Source organism: Dipodomys merriami, unplaced genomic scaffold (assembly GCF_024711535.1).
Source record: "Dipodomys merriami isolate MVZ:Mamm:240054 unplaced genomic scaffold, mDipMer1.0.p SCAF_1, whole genome shotgun sequence".
In the NCBI taxonomy this organism is placed as follows: Eukaryota; Metazoa; Chordata; class Mammalia; order Rodentia; family Heteromyidae; genus Dipodomys; species Dipodomys merriami.
In genome coordinates, this window is record NW_027202270.1 from 52,574,622 (window position 1) to 52,587,416 (window position 12,795).

Consider the following 12,795-nt stretch of genomic DNA (forward strand, 5'->3'; position numbering starts at 1 on the left):
TCATCTCTCTCCCATCTATTTTCCTTACCACTATCTTGCTCTGAGTTTGCCACATTTGTTTCAATGGTAACAAATTGATGTATTGTTACTAATGCAAGTATTGACTTTAGTGTATGGCATGAATCCATTATTGTACTGCCTTAGTGTTTCTCCACTGTGCTAAAATTTCTTATATTCTCTACCTATTTGCCCTTTCCCTTCTGAAAAGCAACCATTGATTTTTTACTATCTCCACAGTTTTGTCTTTCTCAGAAAATAATATGGTTAATACAGTATATAACCTTTCAGACTGGCTTGTTTCACTTAGCAATATGTACAGATGACTTCTAATATTTGTGGCTTGAGAGCTCTTTTCTTTGTATTACTAAATAGTATTGTATGGATCTAATATAGTGTGCTTATCCATTCATGTGTGTATGTGTGTGTGTGTGTGTGTGTGTGTGTGTGTTTGTGTGTGTGTGTGTGTGTGTGTGTTGGTACTGGGCTTCAATTCAAAGCCTTGCATTCTTGTCCACTGAAAGCTGGCACTTTGCCATTTTATCCACACTTTTCTCTCTGGCTTTGTGCTGCTTAGAGTTGAGTGATAAGAGTTTGGTGGCATTTTTCTGCTTTGGCTGGCTTAGAATTGTGATTTTCAAGTCTCAGCCTCTTGTGTAACTAGTATTAAAAAAAAGTATGAGAGGCCTGGGAAGGTGGCTCAGTGGTAGAGCACTTGTCTTGCATGCATGAGGCCTGGCTTCTATTCCTTAGCACCACCTAAGCAGAAAAAAAAAAAAAAAAAAAAAAAAAAAAGCCAGAAGTGGCGCTGTGGCTCAAGTGGTAGAACACTAGCCTTGAGCTGAAGAGCTGAGGGACAGCGCCCAGGCCCAGAGTTCAGCCCCCATGACCGGACCCTCTCCCCAAAACAAAAAACAAACCTGAGTTCTAGATATGAATACCTCCCATTATTGATGCTATTGGTATGGTTGTAGTTAAACAAGCATGGTTTAAGCTTGTTCAGATAAAAGCAGCAAGTTGTAGTGTTTGGCAGTGGTTGTTTAGTGGCTCACAACCGGACCCCACCCACCCAAAAAAAAGTATGACCCACCAGCTCCTGGATTCCCATTCACCTATTATGGAAGTCTAGCTTTTGTTACTTCCAAATTTTAGTAATTAGGAAGGAAGGTGCTGTAAAGATTAGTGTGCAGATTTATGGGTGAGCTTACCTTTGCAACTTAGTTGAATATACAATACATTTACTTATTTCCCCATGAAATGTTCTTTATGAAAAGGTGTTTTTTTTTAAGTTAAGGATTCAATATGTTGATTAGATGAAGACTATTTAGACTTTGCTTTAAATAAGTTGTTTGAAAAGACATATTTCCATTTTTCTACAACTTACAATTCATCAGTAGAAATGTTCATAATGGTCTCTTAGACACTTAATAATTGTAGAGTCTGTCATGACTCTACCTTTTTGTTTTCCATTTTCCTTTTGTGATACTGATCTGTATTTCCTATCACTTTTCTTTTTTTTTTTTTGGTCGGTCATGGGAGCTCAACTCAGCCTCGGCACTGTCCCTCAGCTCTTCAACTCAAGGCTAATGCTCTACTACTTGAGCCACAGCTTCACTTCTGGCTTTTTCTGCTTATGTGGTACCCAGGAATCGAACCCAGGGCCTCATGCATGCAAGGCAAGCACTCTATCACTGAGCCAACTTCCCAGCTCCTATCACTTTTCTTATGTTTGCATTTTTCTAGTCTCCCTATAGAACCAGTTTTTTTACTTGGTTGGATTTTTTTTTGTTGATGTGTATGTTTTCTATTTGCTTACCACTTTAAACTTTACTATTCCTTTTCCCCCTTTTATTTTTATTTAGTTTGACTTTAATTTTAGTTCTCTGCAGAGGGTTGCTTAAAAATTGATTCATGTGTTTTAATATATATTTCCAGGTAACTTAAAAAAATCTAAAATACCAGACATTTTCCTTACCAATGTACAAAACTAAACATCTTTCAATATCAGCATCATCAATAGTCATATATCTTTGAAAAATTATATAGGTAATATAGATATAAAGTGAAAATGTACTTTCTTAGATAGGAAGTCTTAACTTACTATACCAATTGTTATGGATATTGTTGCATAAAAAAATGGCACTTTGTCTTCTATAGTCCTGAGAAAACTTCTTGGAGGACGTGGTATCAGAGCAAGTCTATAAGTGAAGTCCTGAGGAGTTTGTTCCATATGCTCTGCAGGTTTCAAAATTCTAAAATTCTAAGTATGGAGTTATACTGCACAATTAAGTTTGAGATTATGACACCTGTCATCTTGAGAAAGTGGCCAAGCTGTCAAGAACCATAGAAGCCTGAAATATCTGTTTTCTCTTACAGCAATGGAGGCATTCCTACACGGCCTCATATGATATTTATGACTTAAGTAGAAGGTCAGTGAATTCCCCATCAAACCTCATTAGGCTTTGCTAATATAATTTTTACAGGAAATCCCACTGTGAGTTATTCATTTTGGTAATGCTTCCTTTTATCCTTTTTCCAGGCAGCTGATTACAGAGGAAAGAATTCCAAATAATACACAGTGGATCACGTGGTCTTCAGAAGGTCATAAATTGGTTAGTGAATCTGTTTGGTTATCAGAAAAAAAAACTGGCTCAAATCTTTCATAGGCAAAAGGCATTAATTTTGGTAGAATGCAGACATCTTAAAAATCCAATTAATTCATTGTAAAATGTCCTGTTATTGTTCAGGACAATACCTTACTAAACTAACATAGGAAGCATAATTCCTGAAAGCTTCTAAACATGTAGTAGGAAATTGTTTATTCACTGAGAAATTTAAATTCTTGTTTTCTACTGAGCTTAGATACTTTTGAAGCATTCTTGATTTCTACTAGTTTAGTGATATTTGGAGTCACTGTACACATGTCTTCATGTTCCATTAGGCTAGGAGAATGTCAGAGCTCAAAGAAATTTGAATAGAAAATGGAATGCTTACCTGTAATTAATTTCCCTCTTCAAACATGCAACTGCATTGCTCCTACTTATTCCCCCAAACAGAAATTCACAAGCACATACCATCCAGTACAAGTAGTCAGTATACGAGGTCTGCAATACACTTTAGCATCCAGTAGTTGTAGGAATAAGGTAATTTTAAAATGTTAAGGCTATTTTCCACATTATTTAGAACTATCACTTGAGTCTTTATCCTTTAAGAATGTCAGGGAAGATTTACTCTTCTTGCTCAAACTTACTGTGTAGTGATAATATGATTCTACAGGGTATTCAGACCAAAAGTATCCTGTAGTATGTTATTATTGATCTGAACATTTTTCAAATCTTTACAGGCATATGTTTGGAAGAATGATATTTATGTTAAAACTGAACCAAACTTACCAAGTCAGAGGATTACGCAGAATGGGAAAGAAGATGTGATATTTAATGGAATAACTGACTGGGTTTATGAAGGTAGAGAAAGCTTTGTCATAGAAAATCTATACAGTTTTTAAAGTACTTAGAATTTTTCTATAATATGTGGACATACGATGCAACAGAATAATTTGTGTTCTTAAAAGTATCATCCTATCTCTTTTTAGAGTTGACAGCACCAGGTATCTCACAGATGAAGAATTTCTTAACAGTAACTAGACAGCCCCTGCCCTCCTTCTATCACAATACTCTGCTTGTCTCTGCCTTGCTACAACAATAAGCCTCTCTGTGTAGGTAGCTTTTCTGGTTTTACTGTGGCATAAAATCCTTCAGATTAGCATTATATGTTTCTTTAACCCAGAAGTTTCCAAGGAAAGCAGATTTCTGCAAAAATAAACAGAAAGATGATCAAATACTATTTGGAACTTGAAGCATTGAGGGGAAAAAATAATGGGTTCATTTGAATTTGGAAAAATCAGTTCTTCATTCATCATGATTAATGAAGAAAAATTAATTAGAAAGAGTGAATAAAAAACTAAACTTTTGAAAAGGAGCATTCTTTTAGAATGAAGAGTTTTAGAAATTACTCTGGAAACCTTTTTGAAACTTAGACAACATTAAAAAAACTTTAATGTTCATAACTGAAATCATTCATGAAGCTACCTCATACTTATCAGAAAAACTTTTCTTTCTTTCTTCCTATTATAATTTTACTTTATAATTTAATTTTGATTCTTGCTTAATCTAGTCCAATTAATAGATGACAGTATAACAACCACCACAGGTAATAGTAAAAAAAAAAAAAAAAGATAGCTGAATGTTCATGGTTTATGCCTGTAATCCTAGTGACTGAAAAGGCTGAGATCTGAGGATCAAGATTCAAAGGCAGCCTATGCAGAAAAGTCCTTGGGACTCTTACATTCAATTAACCACCAAAACTGTGTAAGTGGAACTTTGGCTCAAGTGGTATTGTGCCAGCTTTGATCAAAACGGTTAGGGAGCTCCCAGGCCCTGAGTTCAAGTCCCAGTTGTGGCAGTAAAATAAAAATAAAAAAATAAAAAAATAAATATAAACTGTCCAGAAATAAGAGAAATAAGTGTTTTAGTAAAACTTGAAATGAAATAACCTGAATTATTTACGTACTTATAGTTACTTAGAGACTAAGAACTAGACGGTACATCACAGCGAGTCCTCTTGGATTTTTGCTATTGAATAGGAAAGCATCTTTTCTAAGCAATGTTTCTCCTTCAGAAGTAGTAAAGTGACCCTAAGTTAAGCTAATATGTGCCATCCTTTCTAAGGTAGACCACAGCTGCAAGGATCTCATGTGTTCATGTCTGAGTTATTACACACAGAAAAATAACTTTAGAGCTCCCATATGGGCTTTTCTTTAAAAATGAGATTTTAGTCTCTAGAGGAAAATTACTGCATTTTCAATATGGAAAAAATATGTTCTGCCTTACAAATAAATACTAACTCAAAACAGAAAACATTACCTGCTATCTACTTTAACAAATGTTTTTTTTTGTTGTTAAAAAAAAAAGAAACAAACCTTGCCCTAATTATACTGATGTCACATTATTGCAGCTGTGTTGTAGACCAGAATAAATGGGTAACCACTATCAGGATGAGATATGAACTCAGTATTTGAAGAGGGTTTTAGTAGAAATTGTAGGTCCAGAGGCCTAAGGGCTGGGTTCTGGTTCTTACCTTACACATTTCATTCAGTCTCTCAAAACTTTAATTTCCTTGTCTATAAAATGGCTAAGAAGATACTTGGAGGGGGGAGGTTGTGAAGATTAAATTAGATGCATTTCGCAAATCCTAAATGTTACTTGTATAAATGCAACTTGAGGATACAGTATGAAGCACTCCGAGGGAAATAAGCTTCTTTCAAAATACTAGATTTCTGTAGCTAGAAATGCTGAAAAGGCATTGGGATGGGCAGTGCAGCCTGGCAGGGGGAAGCTGGAATCAAGTCTGGCAGGTCTGGATTAATTCTTGATTCTACTAGCTCTTAGCCATGTTACCTAAGGCAGAATTTTGTCTCCTTTACCCTTCCTTCATTTTTTTCATCTGTGTAAATGGGTCTTGATAATTAACAATCATGATCATTTTTGATGATCAATTCCTAGTAGATAACATTCTTTAAGTGTCAGCCATTTATCAAAATAATTATTCATTTCATTGTTACTGTTTTTACTGCTCCCGCAATTGTTTTCACTGAAAGTGCATTTTGAAGCAACTTTCAGATTGCAACTTGCAAAGATCTTAGTCATCAGATCAGTGATAATTTCCTTATTCTAAGATTCCAGTTTTTAATGCCTTCGCTTTTACATTTACCAATACCATCACATGAGACATAGATTAAATAGGAGTTTCTACCAAGTCAGCTTATCTGTTATATTTCCATTACTGTAACAAAATACCTATAAGAAACAACTTAAGAGAAGAAAGGTTTGTTTTGGCTCCCAGGATAAGTGGTTTCAGTGCATGATAACTTGGCTACAATTGCTTTGGACCTGTGGCAATTTGATACATCACCACAGAGAGTGCATGGCAGAAGAGGATGTTTATTTCATAGATTCCAGGAAGAAGAAAGAAAGGAGAATCCCCTTCTGGGGTATTTCCCCAATGACTAATTTCTTTCTACCAGGCCTACCTACTAAAGTTTCCATCACTTCCCAATAAGACCAGGTACTGAGAACCAAGACTTTAACACATGGGCCTTCTAGGAACAATATACATGGAAACAATCGAAACTTAAATTCTCCATTCTCAGTTAGTGAAACAGATTTGGAAATTTAAAGAGCCACAGACTGAATTTTCCCATGAGCAGATCTGATAATAATTGTTGGGAGGAGCTGCCTTTGTCAGGAATTGAAATTGAGTCCAACAATGTAGTAGAAAGAAAGGCATTTCTTTCATTTGCCTACCTCTCTGACCCTTTTCCCATCTATCAGAAAAGGGGGGTTAAGCCAAGTGAATTTTCAAATTCCTGACTGGACAAAAGAGATATTCCCAGTAGGGGTCTCATGAGGCTATTGCCATTCTAAATCCATTCTTCCCACACTTTGTTTTTGCCAAGAGTAGTAAACTCTGGGCACCATATTGGTTTGATAGCCTAGAGCTACATGCCACCCAACAGCACCTTGTGGGCTCAGTACAAACTCAGCCCAGTTGGGGGGAATATGCTGGCATTTTGACTGTTAGAAAATTAGAAAGGAAAATCAGCCTCTTGTGTGAAATTTACTTTTAGTATGTTTTGAGGCATAAATTTAGAGGATTATAAAATAAAGGAAAAAATGTAGAGCTTATATTAAATATCACATGCTAAAATATTCTAAAATGCTTGAATGGGTTACTTATTTTTATAATCTAGATATATCTTTGAAGATTTTATTTTCATTCACTCGTATTACTCTGATTTTGGAAGCCCAGCAAAAGTGAAGTGGTTCATTAGCTGAACTCTACTGTAATTACTCAAGCTAATGAGAACAATATTTTGAATGCCAAAGCCAATTTATCAGCTACTTCTTGTAACAGAACAATTTATGTCTTTTTCTCAGAGGAAATCTTTGGTGCCTACTCTGCTCTGTGGTGGTCTCCAAATGGCACTTTTATAGCGTATGCCCAATTTAACGACACTGGAGTCCCACTTATTGAATATTCCTTCTACTCGGACGAGTCATTGCAGTACCCGGAGACTGTGTGGATTCCATATCCAAAGGTCTGAGCTTTTGTTCATATAGTGGTTCTGTGATTTGATGGGGAGAGAATGGTTGCATTTAATCCCTTCCTGCTAATGAAAATATTGTCAGTCTCTCTTCAACAGCTTGCTGTGATTACTCTTGCTGAAGTCAACAGCATCTGGCAATTTTAAAGTATTTTTATTATCCCAGGAAAGAGTGTGATTTAAGGTTTTGTAATTTCTCCAAAAACTTTGAGAAATGACAAGCAGAAAAAGATGGTGAAATGCTTTTGAAAGAGGTAGGGGGGAGGGATAAAAATGTTTGAATGAAAGAAAAAGAGAGACTATAATTGAATCAGAAGCTCATCTCATTTGTAGAAGTTGGAATGTGCCCGAGTTGAAGTTGAAAAGCTTGGTTATATATCAGATTGTATTACTAATTAACCGGATACAGTACATGACTGGATTCAGTGAATGTAAATTTTGCACGCCCTACATTTGTGATAGCAGTGCCACATTTTGGTTTACAAGGTTGCTTTCTGCCACCCAGGATATGTGTTCATTAAAATTGAAGAGCTTTGTTAAGCTGGGCAAGCCAGGAAATTAGGTGATATTAGAAAGGAACCAGAATTCTTCTCTAGTAATGTGATAATAGTGGTCACAGCATCATCTACAGGAAAATCGAACAAAATGTTTTTGCTGCAAGTGACTTGGAAAAAAGAGTTTTTATTTTTACCAACTCACTTAATTTGCGTTATGAAGAGCTGCCATTTTAGGAAGGGAAAGGAAGTTAAAAGGAAAAAAAGATCTGAAACTAAATATGGAGATGTGTTTTCAGTGGAATGTTATTTTTTGATGAGCAAAACTGGCAAAAAAAATCTCATAAAGTTCTCACTAAAAATATCATATTATTCCTAACTAATCTGTCAATAGAAGATCTATGTGTATATTTTAAAAGGCTTAACAAACTTCTGTCATAATATTGACTGTAAAGATCCAACATGGTGAACCTGAAATTGGACTGGAAATGCTGGCTGCCTAATTAGCATCATTGGGCATGGGCTCAGGTACTAATTTTCCTAGTGGACCATATCTTTGGCAGAATCCAATGTGTTCTTCATGGTAATATCCACCAGGGAGTCTTTGTCCTGTGGAATCAGTATATATTTGCAAATGATAGAACTGATTTTAAGATTGTTGTTAACCTCATTGTCACAAAGTACATAAATTATGAACATGTAAACATTATTTAAGTAAGCATGCTTTGGGCTTTCATTTTTTTATACCCGCACATGCATGCACACGCACACAGGCATGCATGAACACATATATGCATATTTTGTTTCCACCTGAACATACAAAGGTCATACTTCCTGACTCTCCCTTATGTCCATTTTATTTATGTTAAATTGTTTGCAAATTCAAGTTGCTATAATTTCATGGTGATAAGGCAATGATTTTGTGCAGTCTCAAATTTATGGGGTTTTTTGTCCATACCAATTATGTGATCATTTTCCCCCCTAGGCAGGAGCCGTGAATCCAACTGTAAAATTCTTTGTTGTAAATATAGACTCAGCTACCAGTCCAACTTCCTTCCAAATCACTGCTCCTACATCTGTGATAAAAGGGTAAGATGTTTCTCTTGAATGCTTGAGTAGTAGATAGTTCCCCACTGCCCAGCAATAACAGTTCAGGTATGAATGAAGACATCAATAGTAGTATCCCACTGCAAAACGCAGACTAGCATTCCTTCATTCTTCCATTCATCAGATTGCTTCATATTTTCAGGCTGGCCACAGAACTGCCCAGAGAACAGTTCAGCCAGCATCCAAGCATCATGGAGTCCTCACTCAAAGTGGGGGTGAAAAATAATAGCTAGATAAATAATGAATAGTGTGAAATGCCAGGTAGTAATAAATGTGACACAAAGCAAAGCAAAGCAAAAGTGTGAGGGCTGGTGAGGGGTGGTTAGGGACATCCTTGTAGTACACAGAACTATGAGCAATGATGTGAGACAAGGGAGGGGATCCATCCAATACCAGATCCCAGGGTTAGAGGCAGAGGTAGTACAAAAGCACTGCAGAAGGAATGTACTGGGGCATTAGAGGAGCTACAGGGAGGTCAGAGTAATAAAGAGAAGGTGAGTGGTGAGAGATATGGACCACATGGGGTTTTCTAGGCCAGGGTAAGTCCTAGAGAAATTCAGAGAAGTTGTGCACTCACATTGGGAACCCTGACCATCTTGTCATTCAAGATGTTTCTTGCTTTCAACTATCCTAGAGGTTTGAGATTCTGCCATCAAGCACCTTCAGACCCATATTCATCTTCCTGTAAAGAAACCATACTTGGTGTAATTTATGACTGCCAAGTAGCTCATAACTTAGTTCTGTTATTTGCATTGGATTTGTTGTTGTTAACTAGCAGTAGCACATAATGAGCAATCATAGTATGCCAGACACAGGACATTATCACATGTTCTATCTCACTACACTTTAAAGTAAGTAACTCTGTCATTCCAATGGTTCTTATCATGTGCCTGTTATGCAGATAGTAATGACATGAGATCAGAGATTAAGAAATTAACAAAATGGGATTCTGTATGCAAACTTGTCACTGTGACTGCAAAGGGAGAGCAAGTGAGCACCAGGCCTTGTGTAACCTGGTGCTTTGAGAAGCCTAAAGGTGTCAGAGTAGTGGGAAGACACCATTTTCCCTGGGATTGTATTAATTGCTTGCTGCAGGCTGGGCTCTGTGTTTAGTAAATCTTTAGCTTAGTCAGAGAATCTTCATTAGCCTATTAATTCAAAAGGGAACACAACTAAGATTAAAAAGAAAACAAAATATTTTTCTCCTAAGTTTATTCAACAGTGTAAAATTTTTATGCAAAATTTGCTATTCAGTCTCACGCAGCCATCTCTTCAATCAACATTGATTGAACATGACTATTTACACTGCTATGCATAAAGGAAGCCTGCTCTCTTGTAGCACTTAGGATCCGAGAAGCCATGTAAAACATTTGGATAAATAACTGAAAGAGAGTGAAGTGCTAGAGGTCTAGACCACAGGCTGGAGGCATTCTAAGGAGGGAGGTGGGCTTTTCATGACCTAAGAATCAAAGGATGCATCCTGTGGAATAGGCAGCTTAGCAGGGAGCTCTAGTAAGGCAATGAGGTGGAACAGAGGGCATGGAATGCACAGGGCTAGCTTGGAAGAGCCTGGGAGTGCCTGGGTGGCCTTTTGGCCTGCAACCAATATACGTCTGTAGAGAAGATGAGCCATGAGTGCCTACTCAGAAAAACATTTCACCTGAAAGGAGCTTTAGACCTTGCCAATAGTTTATAAACATTTTTAAGGACCTGGAAACCTTTGCTCACGTGAAATACAATGCAGAAGTCTGATTCAAAAAACAGATGGAAGATTGATGCTCAGGTTGGGCAAGTCTAGGTCGTGTCTCTACTCCCTCCCTAGACTTCCTGAGAGGTTAGAGAGAGCTTGGAGAGATCTCCTGAATATAAAGTTCCACTCTGAGGTACAGTTGAGAAGGCTCAGAGAAGTAAAACCACTTGCTCAAATCAGACAGGAAAGTAGTATGGGAAATTGGAATAGGGCCAATGCCTGTGCCTTCTGGGACAAAATAATAGCTAATGAAATTGAAATGTGTTGAGAATTTCTGAGCGATACAGGCCTGAGCTAAACATGCTACCCATCCCCCACATCTCTCTTATTCTCCAGAAGCACATGACACACTTTCACAGCCATTTTACTGACAAAGAGACATAGTCATCTCTACATGGAGATCACTTTTCAAGGCACTGTGTTGAATCGAAAACACTGAGCCCAGAAAACCTAACCAGCTCTAAGGACTTATTTTTTGCCCTCTGTGAATTAATCATTAACCCTTGTTCTTGGTAGTTCTTTAAGCTAAGTGAATACTGGGGATTTGTTAGTTGTGGATATTTTATGGGGAGTATTACATTAGTGAAGAATCATTTGGTGGCAAAGCCACAGGGCATGCAAACATAGCTGTTAACACTGAAAGTTGAAGCTTTTCTAAAAGCAGGATCTAGGTCCCCTCTGAGAAAATGTTTTCTCTTGTGGTGAAACACCCCCAGTAAGCCTCCAGCAAAGATCCAGCAGGACCAAGGCAAGCCAGGAAAGTTATGCCACTTAGTGAACTGCCCAGCCTCTGGGCTGGATTACCCTGTACTTGACAGCTCCTGAATTGGATCAGTATTTCTCGTACTTCTTTTCATACTCCCTTCATTCACTTTCCGGTTGCCCATGTCCCTTTGTCACAGATCCACTAGCAAGTAAAGGATGAAATTTGTGGTTTTGTTAGAAACTGGTAGAAATCACTACTCTGTGGTAAGGCATAAGGATATCCTGGCCTCAACTTGAACTTTCAAAGTGAGCCTCTCCACTACCTTTATTGATTCCCTGTTGAAGCTGATTAGGTTAAACTGCTAATGAGCATTGACTACTCATAATGGGAATTTGAGGTTTCAAGACATTGCAGACAAAACAACATGTAGGAAGCAATTTTGAAAGCCCTGTTTCAATTAGAGTAATGCTTTACATTGCTAACAGAAATAACATCAACAATGCACTGGCCATTTTTACCTAGTATCTCTAGTGCCTAGCAGGATGCCTGACATGCAGCAGGTGTCTAGCCAATTAAACTAATAGACAAGTGGATGGATAGGTGGGTGAACAAATGAATGAATAAAGTTTGTCTTTCCAGGTAACTGTGAGGAAGGAGGACATAGCAATTTGCCCAGTCAGCTCTAGACAAAATCATTTAACTTTACACAACAAAGTTTCTTTTCTAGCTTTTCTCAACCACCTGAAAATTCTGTGGTCTTCCTGCCTTTGGGGAGGATGTTTTCTTCTGAGTTGTTCTTACCTAACATCTGCTGAATGGCCCCTGGGTTCCATCACACACAGCTCATAGGTATCCTGTCCCTGTTTGTGCTAGGCCTGAAGGATTCCGTAAATAAAGACTTGTAGTATCTCTTCTGAACAGTGGATGATCCGTGGTCAGTATCCCACAGTCTTTAAAGTCTGAGATTGCCACTCTAGGGTTAAGTAAATGATACTTCCTCGAGACCAGTGATACTTGCTAGAAGGAGGCAAATTTGGGCTCTTTTGCTACCGATGCTGCCTCTATCAAATCTGCTCTTTCTTACCCCACCTATTTCTCTTGCCAGAGATCTGTCAGTGGACCCATTAGGGTTGGCATCTCCATCAGAGCAGAGGGTGGCATGGAGCCCAAGGCCAGCACTGGCATTATGCCTGTATCCTCTGGTGATTTGCTGAATTAATCACTCCATAGTCTGTGGTTGCTCTTACTAGTATTTTTCCTTTCAGTATTTTTTTTCCAGTTAGTAACACCTATCTTATTTTAAGTATTTTTTATGTCCCAAATGAAAGATTTACACAAATGAGGGCCATCTGAAAGACCTTCGTGAAATGCCTACTCTTTGCAAGGCACAGTGCCAGGACAGGCAGCCACCTTATAGGGGAATACCTGTGGTAAGATGCTCAAAAGCAAGTCTGTTTTGGTTCATTCAACTATGCCTTGCTTTACAAAATCTAGTGCCCATGCATCTCTCTAGGGGACAAAAAAGATTTTCATTACATGAGGAATCTGATGGTGAAAAGAAGCAAAAGGGTGATGCTCA

The 12,795-nt window shown here is 37.7% G+C and overlaps 1 protein-coding gene across 4 annotated transcripts in view; it reads left to right on the forward strand.

Annotated features, from left to right (window-relative positions):
• Positions 1-12,795, forward strand: part of Dpp4 (dipeptidyl peptidase 4) — an 84,256-nt gene that overhangs the window by 29,623 nt on the left and 41,838 nt on the right. For all 4 annotated transcript variants that reach the window (XM_070021969.1, XM_070021970.1, XM_070021960.1 and 1 more), the window contains exons 6-10: positions 2,374-2,426; positions 2,537-2,609; positions 3,341-3,461; positions 6,993-7,153; positions 8,639-8,742. In XM_070021969.1, the coding sequence (XP_069878070.1) occupies positions 2,374-2,426; positions 2,537-2,609; positions 3,341-3,461; positions 6,993-7,153; positions 8,639-8,742 (512 nt within the window). The remainder of the gene's footprint in view (positions 1-2,373; positions 2,427-2,536; positions 2,610-3,340; positions 3,462-6,992; positions 7,154-8,638; positions 8,743-12,795) is intronic.